We start from the raw sequence: 17,462 nt of genomic DNA, 5'->3' as shown, positions 1-17,462 counted from the left end.
ACATTGTTGTTGTTCAATAATAAAATTATTCCTCAAAAATACAACTTGCCTAATAATTCTGCACTCCCTGTAGTTTGCTGTGTAGGAATTTGAAGTTCGGAAAGATTGACACAAACGGTAAATGGTGAGGTGAGTAATAAATATACTTTTAGCAAATCACTTCTCAACTCCCATTGTGAGGAAACAGGATTTTATTTGTGTTCTTCAAATGCTGCAGGGGTTTGAAGACTTTCAGCTGTGAACAATGGGTACTGTCAGAACCACTCATAAAACAGACTGACTTACTGATGCTTCTGCTTTAAATCACAGTAAACTTTTATTTAAATGTAATCAATGTAAAGTAAGTAGTATTGGGTTAAAATACATGTTACCTTTGTTCATTTACTGCTGTGCTTTTCCTGAAGTATTAAAAGCTTTTGACAAAGTTACAGCAGGGAGAGAAGCGGAGCCAGAACTACCTGTAATTCTGAGATGTCGGCAGTCTAAGACCCAGTTACCCAAATGCTAAAACAACTTTAATCACTTTGCTTCATTTCATGAAGCTTCCATGTGTATCCGCCATGTTTGCCACACTAAGCATTAAGTTTACTACACAGACACAAAGTTTCACAGTTAGAGATGCCAAAGTGACGTAGTGCTACTTGCACTGGTTTTTGTGGTGCCGCAAAAATAAAACATGAAAGTCAACTATAGGTTTGAAGACATTTTTTAAAATACATTGACATCAAAGTGACTTATGGCTTTTACAAGAGGATTTATAACTATTTAATTTTTTTTAATTAAATGGTCAATATTAATCTGTTAATACATTATGGTATTTAAACATTTCCATAATATAACATTTTTAAAAAAATGATATAATTACTGTTGTTTATAGAACCTGACAAAGCTGAAAACTTCAGCCATACGTTGCATCGTATACAGTGTTCCTATGCCTTCATACAGTAAAAGCCAACAATCCACCAAGGCGGGAAAGAGGTAAAGTGTAAACTAGCAGAAGACTGAATGGTCCCTCCGGAGGTCCTGTCAGTGCTTCATACGTCAACTCCCTCCTCTTTTAGAAGTCTGTTATCTAACAGGACCACAGCCACCTGTATTTGCCGTGGTTTCAGCACTGTTGCGCTAACATTCATAGTCCTCAATGGAACAGTGCTGTCGTGGTTACAGTGCTGTTACGTTGCTATCTTCTCTCATGCTCTCCTCACTACTACTAGTTGTGTGGGTGGAGTTTCCGTTGTGGCTGGAGATCATCATGGCGCTGTCTCTCAGGGATGCTCCGACATTACTGGGCAATGAGACACTCTGTGGGAGGGGCCTACCCACGGTGTAGCTATGTGGCCCATTGCTAAGTGAGTCTCTGTCGGGCATAGTGGTGCTGTTAGTGACCCGGTGGGAGTCGTAGGGTGTCAGGCAGTCATTCTCCAGAATGAGGTCACCTTCATCATCATCATCACCACCATCATCACTGTCACCCTCAGCAATGCTGTTGCTATGGTAACAAAAGACATGCCAAATGATTAAGAAAAAAGTGAATGCAATATAAACTGCACGTGTCCGTTCCTATTGGCAACTTGTGAATAAAGTTGAGAATTCAGCTAGCTTTGACTGCATTTTTCTAAAATTCATGATTCTCATTATTATTTCAAAACAACAGTTTCAATGAAGTTTCATTTCATTAAACGTTTAAGCACAAACTTCTTTTTCTTTTTCTCCTTTAACAGATATGATGTATGCCAGTGCTGCCACAGTCCCCATTCTTTCTGTTCATTAGCAGGCCCAAAAAAAGATAGTATGCATGACAAACCTTGCAGTGATGGGATTGCTCAGAGAGGCGGGGCTTTGTGAGTCATGTGACACGGCAGAGCCTGTAGATCCAACTGAGCCCAGAGAACCCGAGTTACCTACGGAGGTTTTACTCCTACGATGCGTAACATTGTTCCTCTGGTTAGCTGGCTTTACGGTCACAATAAGGTTGTGACTATTTGCCACCATCATGTCTGTGACCTAAAATGACAGATGAGATAGTCAAATAGGGCTTAAATGATGCGATGAAAAATGCAGCTGTTTTTCTTAGATTTAAAGTGTACATGTTATATATAACATATAATATTATTTTTTAATGAATATAATATTGTGCAATTTGCACTCCACTCTTCTCCACACAATGCCAGTCTTACTTTATTTGTTAGTTTATTTGTTATTTATTGTAGACTTTACTATTTTTACTCTTTATCATGTTGCTGTAACACAAAAGTTTCTTTTTTGCACTCCACTGAAACATGTGACAGTTAAAAGCTAAACTTTAGCCATTAAGAGCGGCCCATGGTGAAATTAGCCATTTGTTTTACCAAACTGTATTCTACAAGGTGCGTGTGCGTAAGTATGGGAGGGCCCGGTAGCTTTTAGAGACTTGATTGGGCAATACATTGTCAGTAATTAAAATGACCGAATGGGCTGCTGTCAGCGCTTGTAAAGCCAGTGCGCAGCAGCGCTTCAATTGACCCATTGGCCCAAAAATGTGTTGGCCTACCAGTATGCCAGATTACCAGTCCAGCCCTGATTGATTATCATTAAAATGCTCTAATGAGTGCATATAGAGTGACTTAACACCCCGTTACTTTGATACATACAAACGCTGGTCTAATCATTACTACTACTTTTACTTCCTAAGCTGTTTTTGAACTGTTACTTTGTAAGCTTGTATCCACTACGGATAAAGAAAAAAAAAACGACACATACAAGTGCGACTGTGTTGTAATTTATGGGCAAAGTACATTTACTGTTCATGAAAAAGAAGCACACTTGAATCTTGATCAAGTTAATTCTGAATCTTCTGTATATATTGAATTTTCTTTGAGCCTGGAAGGGCATTTACCTGATCCAAAGATTTTCCTGCTACATCGATGCCATTGACCTCGAGGATCTCGTCGTTAACACCCAACAGCCCAGTGCTTTCTGCTAACCCACCACGCACAAGACGAGATATGAACACCCCTGGAACCTTCAGGAGCAAGAAGAAAGATACAAATATGAGACAACAGCTTTTAGCTATTATAGCTGATATTCATATATTCATAACTTTTGTCTTTATGTCTGCGTGAAGGTGCTACTTGCTGATATTTTTAGAGAAATTTTGAGATGGGGGTATCTTACCGGCCCAATCATAACTGCACAATTGGTACATCATTGGTGAATTACAGGGAAATAATTCATCAATTTTGTCAGCATTAAAGGCAGAATACTGTCTTGTAAGCAGGGTAAAAGCAAAGTAACAAACCTTACCTTCTCTACGCCCTGCGGTGTCACCCGCACGCTCACGCCGTCACGTATGTAGAACCCAAGTGGTTTTTGAGTGCCATGCTTGTGAAGTCGTACCCGTCGATGTGTCTCAGGCAAAATGTCCACATCGATGATTGAAGAAATCTGTCTGAAGTTCTTTGGCGGTCCAATCATGAGGCCAGATCTGCCCTTTGAGTGGGTGGAGCCTGAGCCAGTGGCACGCAGGCTCGTTAAGCCCAGCCCCTTTCTACGCCTCTGAAGGGAGTTGGTGCCAAAAATGATAGGTTCATCCTCTTTAAGAAGACACAAAAGAATGGAGACTGTTAATGGCTACTTGCTGATTTGTGATTCTTTTAAAGTGTTAAACTTTACAGTTACGGTGTATTATTTACACCATAATTGGAAAAAATAAAGTCCATCCATCTTGTTCTGCTTATTCGGGCTGGGTCGCGGGGGCAGCAGCCTAAAAAGAGAAGCCCAGACCTCCCTCTTCCTGGCCACCTCCTCCAGCTTGTCCAGGGGAACACCAGGGTGCTCCGAGGCCGAGAGATATAACCTCTCCAGCATGTCCTGGGTCTGCCCCGCGGCCTCTTCCCAGTAGGACATGCCCAGAACACCTCACCCAGGAGGCATCTTTGTTAGATGCCCGAACCACCTCAACTACCTCCTTTCAATGTGGAGGAGCAGCTGCTCTACTCTGAGTCCCTCCCAGATGGCCGAACTTACCCGATCTCTAAGGGAGGCCAGCCACCCTTCGGAAGAAGCTCATTTCCACAAGTCTTTGATACTGGATAGTTGAACTTTTCATTCCAAAATTTCTACATTCAAAAGATCAGAGCTTTCTTGTGTGTACTGTCAGTCTCAGATATGAACACAATATTACTACTAGCTTCAGATCATTTTTTCCCACAGTTCCATTCTGTCTGTATCCATATTTTGTCAGGAATAAAACCAGCCATTTTAGCTAACTGAACTACAGATACAGATAGCAGTTGTAACACGCAGAATAACTACTAAAATGTCAAAAAATGTAAACTTTCACAATTTTCACATTTTTCAAAACTTCTACCCAGTTCTATAAAATCTTTGAACTTATACCGGAATGACGGAAAGAGAAAAGCATGGAGAAGAGGGAGAAACAACTCATCATCTGATGCACATTAGCTGTCAAACAGGGTTAATGGGAATGTATGGCTGCCAGTGTGTGTGTGTGTGTGTGTGTGTGTGTGTGTGTACACATGCACGCACACATTAGGTCATTGGGAAGCAGCATTAAGCAGCATTAATGGTTAATGCACAAAAATAATGTTTCCTATCAAGGCATACAGAGCCAGACTAAAGCATGAAGACACAAACATGGTTAAGCCTTCTCTAAATGCACAAATAATGCAATCAGATCCCTCTAATTTTGCAAAAGCTATTTTTGGACCACTATAGATCAACCTGTATTGATCATTATTTTGTGTTCTTGTATGTTATATACAAGGACACAAAATATAGTCTTTTTCAGAAAAGTTAAACATGTGCTAAACCTCATACAAAGTTGTTAAATTCCAGTGTGTCCCAGTTAGACCAGCTCCTACAGGAAACAGTGAGGAATGATCACTGCCCCACCACAGTCTCAAATAACTGTAAATATTTATGGCAGACCTGTGACATGCTAGCTTTACTTTGCACATTTTTTACTGAATCTCATCTTTGTTTATTTTTTGACCCGCCCCATACAGTAAAAACTGGTGACAATTCGAACCAAAAATTTCATATTTGGATTCATCCGACCTGTTGGTACTGATACTGATTTTCAGTCCAGTTCTAGCGTGACCGCTAATGATGGTAACAGCAGGCATAAACGACCTGTGTGACTGTTTTCTGCCAAAATTTTAGCCCAGCCAGGCTTATTAATCAGTAGTCTTGGCATTCTGGCTGCAGGGCCTTCGCTCATCTTTTCACATTTTATAAAACACTCTATGACCTCATAATTAAATCAACAAAACACGCACTATAGCCGAAATTACAGTGAACCCACGATCTCTAACATGTATGTGGAGTGACATTGACAGACAACATCAAAGCTATAAGATCAGACATGAACCTCCCCCTCTCTGCTGGCTAAAGCTTTAAATACTTGCTGCTTACTACTATCATAAGCTTTAGAGCTCAGAAATGGTATTCAGGATGGCCGTAAAGAGTAAATCTGTGTCTGTGTCTTAGTGCCCCATATATCTGTCCCTAATGTACCATGTTCCTGTTATCTGCAGCTGTCATGAGCATTTGTATGTTTCTTTCTAGTGTGACCTCACTCTGTAGTGGCCCACCATCTGGAGCCCAAGGGGGTGCCATATGGCCATATGCAGTGCAGGACAACAACAGGCCTGTGCACAGTGCAGACAAAGGGGGAGCGTCATTCTGTAAGGGCTTTGTTACTTCACCTCCTATTTAAAAGCAGACTATTAGGTCTGAAACTGTATAATTTTTTTTCAATTGTGATAAAAGCTCCTGTAATCACTGTGACGCTGTTTTACATTTAAAACAATGCATCAGACAACTGGTGCATCTATTGTGTTATTTTGTTTAAATTGTATTTGTTAAAACACACTTTTTTCAAAGCTCTTGTGTTTTGAACCCATCAACCATGATTACTTAGTCTGTTTACCGCCGCTCCATTTCTTAGTGTTTCTCTCAGTGGAACATGACATTTCTGTGCCACGTGTTACAAGTTGTACTGTCTCAGTAGTTTCCAGTTTGAATCATTTTAGTTTATCAGATGCAAAATTGTGATGTGAAAAAAGGTATTTTGTCTCTTAGTTATCATAAATCACCTCAGCAACATACTCAGGGTGGAGCAGCACAAAGGTACACACTGCTCTTCTGTCAGTATTACTAAGACCGTAGTCACTTTGATTCTTCACATGGAACCTTACTGATTAAAATACATATAACTGCTTTGTTGTGTCAAAGTCTACTCGATGTAGACTTTGTTGCAGTGTTAATGTGTTAAAGTAATCAACAAGTGCAAGTCAACAATTCTCTTTCTCTCACACACACACACACACACACACACACACACACACACACACACACACACACACACACACACACACACACACACACACACACACACACACAGTAGTGGCATTGCATGGATCTGATATGACTGATGAAGTCTCAAAAGACATCAGTCATATAAACTGAGTGAGATTATCTTGCTCCAAAAAGTTAAATAAACTCACTCATGGCTAATGGCTTAAAGCAGCAGATGGGTTTCTATCCTGTGGTATCCCCCTGTCTATCCCTCACTCACAAACACATACTCACAAATGCACACCAGTGCTAACACACAAAGACAAGCTGTAGTAAAGGTCAAAATGAATGTAGCCAAGTAAGAGGAATTGAAGTGGAGAGAGAAGCGTGTAGGAAAGGAAACACATATCTGCTGTTTTCAGTGTAAAATGAACTTCTTGTTGCCTTCATAAAGGGTTTGATGATGTCTTCAGTCATTTAGAAGTCTTTCACATTTCACTGAATACTTACAAGTGACACTAGTGAGCAACAGAGCTGCTACAAAGACTACTAATAAAAATGTGAGATCCTTACTGAACTTATTTGAGACAGACCTGGTTAGTTAAAAACAAACTATCGTCACCACTTAATCTTCCTGTTGCTCTATCCTTCAGCTGTGCAAATTTTGCCAATCATGTGGATGCAGTGAATAAATGGGATTACACTTCAGGAATGAAAGATAAGTGATTGTGGGAATAGATTTTAGCTGCCTTACTCAAGTCCTAATCCTTTCTAGTGACGCCACTACTCCTAATGCAATGCATGGGTTTAAGATTTTCCAGTAGGATTTACAGGATTTTATCATTTCTGGACTGCAGAGTTTAAAAGAGTAAACAAAGCGAATACAAGCCTCCTCAATAAGATTTCAACAAACGTATTGCACGTGCACATGTTTGCTCTCTCTGTGTTTCCAGGGCCTTGTTTTCCTGAGCTCGCTTCCTTTTTAGTTCCCCAGACCACAGAGCTGATCTGATTTGCTGGCAGCTGTCTGTGACTCCGATCTCTAGCAGCCTGCTAAGCAGCACATTAATGTCATCACATCCTGAGTTATGACATAGCATGAAAAGGTGTACTGGGAGACAACAATGGTACAGTGTATTAGAAAACACTCACATAATCCATAATGATGGATGGATAAACATCACCACTGTCAGCAGGTGTAATAAGTGTTTCTGCTTCATATGTAGTGTCTCAGGGGTAAACAATAAAGCTCACTAACATTACAGTCTACCTGTAAAATTACAGGATACATTTTTGTCTTTCTTGAATTATTCACTCTTGCTATGTCTTGGGCACAAAGTATGTGCTACCAGAGGTGTGTGCTACGAAGCCAGTTTAACTGGTTAGTGACGTCATAGTTGTCAGTGTCACAAGGGTGGTTCTCTTTTTAAACTTGGATACATTACTGTGGATTATGTTCAGAGCTTTGGAAGTGCCAATTTTTCACTAATTCTTGATTTGTATGCTTTAAAAAGAGATTTAAAATTGGAAGAAGCTGCCATTCTCAGTGGGAATACTGAGCTTGCTGACCTCTGCCGATTCAGTGAAGTAAAATCCAGACACATAAGGGTAACAAATAAGTCCTCAGTGTACTTTTGAGCAATTAAATGATTTCAAAATTAACATGAAATTTAACAAGCAGTCAGATTAAATGCCAGCACTGGAATAAATTGTTTAGAACCAGCTGGAGTCAGTGAAGTGAGCTCGGGAAAAGCTCAGGAAAAATGCGTGCATGACCTAAATTATCGGACAAGAATTATCAGATTCTGTAAATTCTTTAAAACTGGTAAGCAGTGATTGATTAGAGCAACGGGATTGTTCATGTATAGCGAGGGTGTGCTGGGAATGCCTGGCAAAGGCCCCCGGTCCACGAGATCTTAAACTCCCACTTCAGGTGGAGCTTCAACAGCATTCCGAAGGAGGCTAAGGACATTGAGTCCGAATGGACCATGTGCAACACCTCCATTGCTGCACATGAGGCTACAGGCTACTGCACTGAGCTGCAGCTGCAAGGTGGCCGGTGCCTGTCATGGTGGTAACCTCCGAACTTGATAGTGGATAACCGAGGTGAAGGGAGCCAACACGCTACAGAAGGAGTCCTGTTGGGCTTGGTTAGCTTACGGGACTTCAGAGGCAGCTGATGGGTAACGGCAGGCCTGGAAACGCCTCGGTGTTCTCCATTAAAAGCTGGAGGAAATGGCTACGGACAGGGAGGTCTGGGCTTCTCTGCTTAGGCTGCTGACCCAACAACGTGGCCCCAGATAAGCGGAAGAAAATGGATAGACAGGTGGATGTGATCGTCCACTAGTAAATGAATCATTGATGTTATTCTCTTGGAGGGACGAAAACATTTTAAAAAGACATGAAATATACTTTGGAAGCCATTAAAATAACTGTAGGATCAATGTGTAGAAAGACATATAACATGTTGAGATCTGTCATTTAGACTGCTTTGCAAAGTAATTTTTCAAGCCTAATTAACTAAAAATGTATTTTTACCTCATTTTTTCTCTTACCTCTCTTGGTTATAATAATGCGGAGCAGCGGATTGGCTGATGCAATGGCTTTGTGGTAATTTTCATCATTGTTGATTGGAAGGAGGTCCCCGTGGACATCTGCATATCCTAGTAGCACATCAACACCAGGGATGTGATGAATCGTTTGGAGGAGGCGGTAGAACTCCTTGAAGCCCCCTGGACCATTTCTCTTCAGAGCAAAACGACGATATTCTGCATCAAACTGTAGAAGGCAACAAACACACATCAAATGATTTTTAATAGTGAGGCTCAATCTGTGTTTACAATTTTAGCTAAATGTAATACTAAGCATTTTAAGTGTGGCTAACCGCTACAGCCACTAACTAGGAATGGATAACAAAACCTGTTGAGCCTATTTAACATACTTTGGGATTCATTCTTGAAGACCGTAGTCCTTAAGAGTTTTGATACGATGTCACCTCTAAGCATAGAAAAAGTGCGATGTCACTAAAACCTATCTAGAAAAGTTTTAGACACTTCCCTCACATCCAACCTGTGGGGCATACACACTGACAACAGTCAACATCGGCTGTTTCATTTCCAGCTTCAGAGTCATGATTCTGTCTGACACTCTTCAACTTCAGATCACTGTTCACAAACTCTTCCTTCAACATGACCCCCACTCTATTCTCTTCCTATCTGTACTATGAGAGAACAGCTTGCATCCACCTCCAATGCCCCTGGCCTGGGTTCCTTTCACCTGGTCTCCTGCATGCACACTATATCTAACTTTCTTCTCACCATCATATCAGCATCTCTCTCACTTCAGCAGTCATAGTCCCTACATTTAGAGTCCCTGCGTTCACCTCCACAACCCTGCCTTTGTTTCTCCTTGTTTTCAGCCAGCAGAAGCACAGTTTCCACCAGCACCGTCATGGCCAACAGCACTGGAGGCTGTGGGTTCGACTGATCTGACATGGAAAGCTCATTCTTGATCATCTGCATGTTTTATTTTCCAAAGATATTATGCCGGATGCCCTTCCTGACACAACCCTCTCTATTTATCTGGACCTGTTTACCGCCATTTCCTGTAGCTTCTCTCTCAGTAGCAGCGACTGCATTGCGTTAAATCAAAAAGGGGATCCTCTTAATGCATTCCTAATTATCGATTCAATTCCATTTTATTTATATAGCACCAAACCACACAACAATCGCCTCAAAGTGCTTTATATTAGTATAGTATAGAAGTAAATTAATCTACATAGATAAGGCTAACGTGAACACCGACAGTAAAATTTGAGATTTTGTTTCATTTCAGTGCTAAAATCCAAGCCCCTCATAAAGGCCATCCTCAGTAACCACCTTTGATATGGATGTAAAGGTACAGTGCCCATTTCATGAATGGAAACACAAACAAGGAAAAATCACAGGGAACTGTAGGGACAGTACTGGTACAGGAGTTTAAACATATTTCAAATATTATGGAATATTTGTTATTTTTATGTACTGTAGTAACAAATCTTAAAAATTATGTCATTCTATCACTCTTCCTGTATCGTGACATCTCCAACTTGCATGATGTACTGACAAGGCACGTACTGTTTGTGTGCTGTTTGGAACTAGTGATGCCTGGCGAAAGCAGAAATGTTTAAAAATTGTTTAATTAAAACTGAGACATGACCTAAAACTCAAACTCTGGAGTTTAATTTTTGTCCCAACTGTATATTATAACAGAAACTTTCAAACAGTAATTACACAATGAGATTCACGCTGACTTTGTTTTGTCTCCCAACATTATGCTTCTTCCGGTGGATATTAACACAAATACTGTGCCTCCCTTTAGCTCTATAATTAACAGCACAGAGTATTAGACCTCTCACTGGCATGTTTGCCTTGAAAGCTATACTGGGCGTACTCAGTGTGAAGAATGTGTGCTTTATCAGAGCATTCATCTGTATCTTGGACTCTAGGGTGGCATGCTACTTTACCAGTACTGTCATATGATATATGGAAATGTTGACGTTGCTGCATTCAGGGCCGTAATCAGGTTTTAGGGATTAGTGGGGTACAGAAGAGTCACACTGGTGCTCTTTGTTTAAGTAAAACAATAAGGTTATTTTTAAAGTGCTTTTCACATATGTGTTGGCATAAAGTGCTCACATGTTCTTATGAATAATAACAATACGATTGAATGGAAAATGGAAGCACAGTTAACAGGAATATAAAGCCAAGTTCAAACACAGCATGAAAGAAAATATTATAAAGAAAGTTATTAAACAATAAGAATGAGTCCACAGAGTTGGATAAATGAAGTCAAAGTGGGACTTCAGAAATCCAAAATTTCTTTTGCCACCGGCTGAAAGGCTCCATCCCCACCCCAATCTCACACGAGTAACACATTCTGAGATAAAAGATTGCTGCATTTCCATTTAGTGCTCTGTATATAAGTAGCCGGTGTTGAGTATAAAGCAGGAGTAATATGAGCTGACTTAGGAGAAAACATAAGTATTCTGGTGGCAGCATTTTGTATTGCTTGAAAATGAGAAGGAGATGATTTCACTTGTATTTTTATTTTTTATTCCTATTTATTCTATTTATCCCCTTTGTATATTTTATTTATATTTGTCTCTGTATTTATATGTGTGTGTGTGTGTGTGTGTGTGTGTGTGTGTGTGTGTGTGTGTGTGTGTGTGTGTGTGTGTGTGTGTGTGTGTGTGTGTGTATATATATATAACAATTCTGTAACTGTAACTTCGGTCGTTGCTGTGCTTTTTTTGGAAGTCGAATTTCCCAGAGGAACCCACCCGAGGGATTAATAAAGTTCTATCTTATCTTATCTCTTATCTTATTTCCTGGATGGGATTGAGCAGAAAAAAAGCTGGGATCCAAGGAAAACTGAGGCTGTGCTCAGTGACAATGCATCTGACCACTTGTTCCCTTGCGTGCCCGACTGACTGGAACTTCTCATCTATAGACTGATTCTCCGGGTCGTACTACCTCAGGCTGCTTCACCCTGTCTCTCCTTGTCAGCTGGTCTCTGATCCTGCAGTCCTCAGCATTCACTGACGACTTAGAGTCAACCTGCGCTTTCTCTGCTGGCTGCTGCTGTTGATAATTGTGCAACTTTACAGATGGCACTCTGTCATTCTGGAGCCAATAAATCATTTGCATTGAATGATTTTGTTGGTTTCATGAAGTTTGACTTTTTTATTCTGAACTGAATCCTGGTAGCGCAGGACAGACTACAGAGGCCTCACTGGGGTTGGTTCAGATGGGTACTGGGACCCTGGCAGAGGAGGAGGAGAACTAATATTAGTGTTTGGAGTGTTTCACCAGTTAGCATCGCAGTGGATGCAGGACAATTTTATATCTTTGAACTTCAGCTTGTTAGAGTTGGAGGTAAAAACTAATCTACCAACCACCTGGTTCTATCAGCCCTGGTCAAAGAAAACAGAGCTGTCTATTTTACAAGGCTGGCTTTTAATAGTCAGCACAATCCAACATTATTATTTGATACCATTACCATGATCATATCACCTGCTTAACCTGCTCTTTCTGTTTTTTCTGATGACAATAGCAAAAATTTTCTTCATTTTTTTTCTTACACAGGTGCAAATGAAAAATACAATATGTTATGCACTGGCTCTCCATCCATTCTGTCCCAGGCTCAGCATAGAAATCTCTCTAGTTTATACACCTGTGGCCATGAAAGTGATTAGAACACCTGAATTCAATAATTTGGATGGGTGAATACTTTTGGCAATATAATGTATTTATATCTGTTCCTTTTTATTGGCAACTTTGTACAAAAGAGGAATTTGTTGCTGTGTCATTGTGTAAAACTGTTCTCATGCCATGACATGTTGTTTCTAAAGGACCACAGCCTCCTGCCAAAGGGCAGTGTCACAAACAGTTTGAGACAGGCAAGCAAGATCCATGCCGACCCCCCACTTCATAGAGTCCTGGAGGTGTCCTAGAGGTCCTGGAGGTCTACAAGTCTTGTAGGGAGGCAGATTGCTGCCAATCACCTTCTCAGTGGAGGGAATGACATGCTGCAGTCTGCATTTGTCCTTGGCAGCAGCACGGTGATGGAGGAGGTGAGAATAGATTCATTGATGGAGAAAAACTGCACCATCACTGACGTTGCAGGTTGTATTTTCTCTGTTGTGTCTTCTTGATGAGGAGGCTGATGTTTGGGAGGGATGTCTGGTTTCCACTGTCATCTCCACTGTTTTCACAACATTTAAGCTCCAGGTTGTTGTCACTGCACAAAGTCACCAGTCAATCTCGCTCATATAGACGGACTCATCTCCACATGAGATAAGCCCAACAGGGTGGTGTCATCTGCAAACTTCGGGAGTTTACAGACTGGTGTCTGGAGGTGCAGCTGTTGGTATACAAGAAGAAGATTAGAAAAGTAAAGACAGAGCCCTGAGGGGAACCAGTGCTGATGCAATGAAAGACAGGAAGTCAATGATCCACCTGCAGGTGGGAGCAGACACATTCAGCTGGGAGAGCTTTTCCTGCAGCAGAGTACGGATGAATATATTAAAAGCACAACCAAAGTCCACAAAAGTAGCCTAGCATAAATTCCTGCAGAGTCCAGGTGCAGTGCCATGTTAACAGCATCACCTACTGACCTGTTGGCTCTGTAGGCGAACTGCAGGGGATCCAGGAGGGGGACAGTGATAGAGTTTAGATGTGATAGTACCAGACGGTCAAACTCTTCATGACTACAGAGGTCAGAGCAACAGGTCGGTTTGTGATCCCTTTTTTTAAAAAATGGAACAAGAATGATAAGTCCTGTGGAAGCAGGCTGGCACATGACATGTCTCTGATCAGCACAGGGCTTCAGGGTGGATGGAGACACTGAGCCTGGTCCTGCTGCTTTCTGGGTGTTCTGTTTTGAGTTTGTTTACATCTCTTTCAAGTAGGGAGAGAGGTTTCTAGGGAGATGGAGAAATTACTGAAGGGATGAGCATTTGAGTCCAGATGAGGGGAGCAGTATTGCTGAATAACAGTCACATCATTACACCAGCCACTGTAAGCAGAAAACCAGATACCTCCACCTTTGTCTTGCCGAAGAACTTCATGTGGCAATCTGCTCTGAAGAGTTGGAGTTCTACCAACTGCACCACAGAGTCCAGTATAGATCCACTCAAGTTTCCATAAAACACAAAACAGCCAATTTAGAGCAGTCTCTGTTTTTCCCCATCAATAGCTGGAGTTCATCTATTTTACTGCCCAATGAGCTTATGTTCCCTGTAGTGGAGTATGGAGGCGGTGGAGATGCAGGAGTGTACCGGCTTGCTTTCCTCTCCTACAGCGTCTCACTTCATGAACCTGAATGGCCAGATCAGGCAATGAATGATGGAAATAAGTCCTCAGGAGTTGTAGCCCTGATGCTCATTAGCTCATCTCTGGTGTAAAAAGTTCTGGTTGTATGGCAAAGCACAGAGTAAAGCTGAAAGACTGTGCAAAATATTCACGAAACTGTTCCCACTAAAAATGTAAACAACAAACCGGTTGAGTTAAAAACACAGCAGCCAGTACAGCAAGGCCATGAAGGCATTTGAGCAGGAAATATGATCAGCTGGTGACGTGTGACCCAAAAGTAAACAAATGACTCAGCCATCATCACTGGACCACCAGCTAGTTATACTCCATACAACCAAATGACATATCACAACTGTCATCTTGAGCTGACAGTTGTTGTGAGTTGGTGCTATATAAATACAACTGAACTGAATGACAGGAAGAGCAGAGATTGGACAGTGGGTAAGATACTGATCCATTCTTCAGAGGGTAAGTGTGTGACTGATAGACAAAAGCACTAGGTGAATGTGTGTGTGTGTGACTGCGTGAATGAGACAAGCAGTAGAAACTGTTGTAAATGATGAAACTGAGGAGAAAGGTGTTGTATAAGAACCAAACCATGTACTGATTCTAATAGGTGATAACACTGTCCCGCGTTACTGAACTGTTGAGTTACTTCAGTTACTGCTAAAGAGTTAAGCATTCGACTCACTCTTTGTCACTGTATATAATGCTGTCACTCTTACTGCACTATAATGTGTCATCACTGACAGTAGCACACTGGAATAAAAGGAAAATCTCCCTCTTTTTTTGCACTAATCAGTGCTGCTGTCTGCAAGCTGCACTCTCTGATACAATGTTCATTTAGAACATCATCAAATTCATATTATTGGATTTCCTTAAAAAATGGATATCATTTTGAGGCTATGTTGCCCATTCTAGTGTCAATTTCTTTGGATAATCATGGGAAACACAACTTGCTTATAAAGGATGAACGTTGCCACTGTGACATGACCCACTGGTTAGTAAATCCCATTGTAAAGCTAAAAATGTTCCCTATGCGATCAGTTTGCAGGCGGATGTCATGAGCACGGCACAAACCTGACTGTGAAGCAGAGGAAATCACAGAATTCTCTAACAGGAGCTTCATTTACTAAACTGCCCTTCATGTTGTTTGACTTTAAGCACGTCACAGGACACAGACTTCTACAGAACCACAGGTGTTTCTGACACACCCCCTCCTACCTACAAAAAACTGCGTGGGTTTGAGCACTGACTCGGTCTACATATTTCTATACGTGGACTGGTCCACATTCTTCATGTGAAACCAGTCTACAGTCTGTGCGAGGCGGCTGAAGGGCCTGTGGAAGGTTTTATCTTTAAACTATTTTTCAGGCTCTTCAAACATTAGCAATAAAAAGTACATTGAAAATGCTGCCAATATTTGAGTTTACGGACACAGCTTCACCTAAAAAATATTTTGGTTTTCATCTTCATGAAAGCACTTACTATTACAGAATAATCGCACTGTAATTTTATGTGTTCGGTATGCTTATTTCTCATTATTTCTCTTATTACAAAAGCTAAACCTCACAAACAACTAAAATGTGAACACCAAAGAATAAGCCAACACAGCTTGGCACCACACACACACACACACACACACACACACACACACACACACACACACACACACACACAGTTCGAGTTAAACACAGGACTGGGATTATCGAGGCTGAGCAGGCTGACACGATGTTGATGGTGTTGGTGGTGTTGGTGGGGGGGCTGCGGGCGGCAGCAGCCAGGCCGCTGTCAGCTGAACCCGGTCGGATTTCGTTTCTTCTAAATATCGCGTGAATTTGCAGCGGCCAGATATTTGTGTTTGTTACATCACGATCTGGATGAGAAGAGCGGAGGGCTGGGGTCCTGATAACGCACACCCTGCGTCGCTAACAGCATCAGTCAGCAGCCCATCACTTACTTTGCTCTTGACCTCCACCAGGTTGTCCGACAGTCTGAACGAAGTCCGCTGCTGCTGCTGCTGCTGTTGCCTGGACATTGTGCTCCTCGGTCGGCTGCTTGTCTGAGGCACTGCGGGTAAAAATATCCGCTGGAGGTCTGACAGCCTGGCAGCTCCCTCCTCTACTCTCGAGCGTAAAGCTGCTGAGGGGCTGCAGCGGTATTGGTGTTGTCCTCGGACAGGCTCCTGGCTGCCGTGCTGCTGCGGGCCCGCCTTTCGTTCCTCCCGACGCGCAGAAACAAACCCGGCTCCTCACAGGTGCAGTCCGGTAAATCCAGTATGAGATCTGAGGTACCAGCGAAACCCGCCCTTCTGCTCCCCACCCCTCCTCCTGATGAACACAGGGGGCGGGACGTGATACTGGAAGAAGAAAACACAACATGACCTGTCTATTACTCTCTCTCTCTCTCTCTCTCTCTCTCTCTCTCTCTCTCTTTCCGTGTGTGCGTGCGCGTGTGTGTGCTGCTCCATACTCCAGTGGACAGATTCATATTACTCCTCCTTTGCTTTTGCTGGCACAAGGACAGAAAGGATAATACTGTGTTCTAATGTCAAATCACTTTTACTTATATCATACTGATAGCCTGGTGAATATAAAATGTTATATTTCAGAGAAAAACTCAACTAGTGCAAACAACGCACTTTTAACCAGTGTGGAAACACCAAGACAGAAACAAAGAGTGTATTAGACAACCAGCTGTAACAACCATAAGTTATGTTCCAACCATATAATGTTAGAGCACAATAGTGCTGTGACAAAGCATTTGCATCCTTTATAAATATGCATAGTTTTATGCATATTGGGTACATGTTTCAGATCACCAAACACATTTTACTATCAGACAAAGATGAGAACATTCAAAATGCAATGTTTAAATTGTGATTTCATGATTTTCAATCAAAGAAGGCTATCCAGACCTACCTGACCCTATGCAAAACAGTAACTCCCCCATAAACCTGATGTGGTCAATCACAGTTGATTTGTGATTCAACAAGGATTCAATCCAATTTTGATTATAGAGAAGCAAATCACAACAGCAGTTGCCTCAGTGCCCTTTATACTGTAAGGTAAAGACCCTGCAATAATACAGAGAAAACAAAGAGATCCCAACAATCAGATAACCCCCTACGAGCAAGCACTTTGGCAACAGTGGGAAGGAAAAGCTCTCTTTTAACAGATAGGACTACCTGTGAAGACAGGATAAAGAATTATAGTGAGTGAAGAAGACTGTAACTACAATATATGTAAATCACCAAAACTAGCTCAATTAAGGCTGAAGCCATTAGTGAGATCTTGTACACTGTGTTTG

At 41.6% G+C, this 17,462-nt stretch overlaps 1 protein-coding gene across 1 annotated transcript; it reads right to left on the bottom strand.

Annotated features, from left to right (window-relative positions):
• Positions 1-170: 170 nt before the first annotated feature.
• On the bottom strand, positions 171-16,475 carry pard6a (par-6 family cell polarity regulator alpha). The gene is made up of 6 exons (XM_080875928.1): positions 16,114-16,475; positions 8,856-9,078; positions 3,283-3,572; positions 2,876-3,001; positions 1,805-2,004; positions 171-1,489 (listed from the first exon to the last, which is right to left on the bottom strand). The coding sequence occupies exons 1-6, from the start codon at positions 16,189-16,191 to the stop codon at positions 1,162-1,164; spliced, it is 1,245 nt and encodes a 414-aa protein (XP_080732054.1). The 5' UTR covers positions 16,192-16,475; the 3' UTR covers positions 171-1,161.
• Between the last annotated feature and the right edge of the window lie 987 nt (positions 16,476-17,462).

Source organism: Rhamphochromis sp. 'chilingali', assembly GCF_963969265.1.
Source record: "Rhamphochromis sp. 'chilingali' genome assembly, chromosome: 2".
NCBI classification, from domain to species: Eukaryota; Metazoa; Chordata; class Actinopteri; order Cichliformes; family Cichlidae; genus Rhamphochromis; species Rhamphochromis sp. 'chilingali'.
The sequence above is the reverse complement of the archived record's forward strand: the minus strand, read 5'-3'. Positions and strand labels throughout refer to the sequence as shown.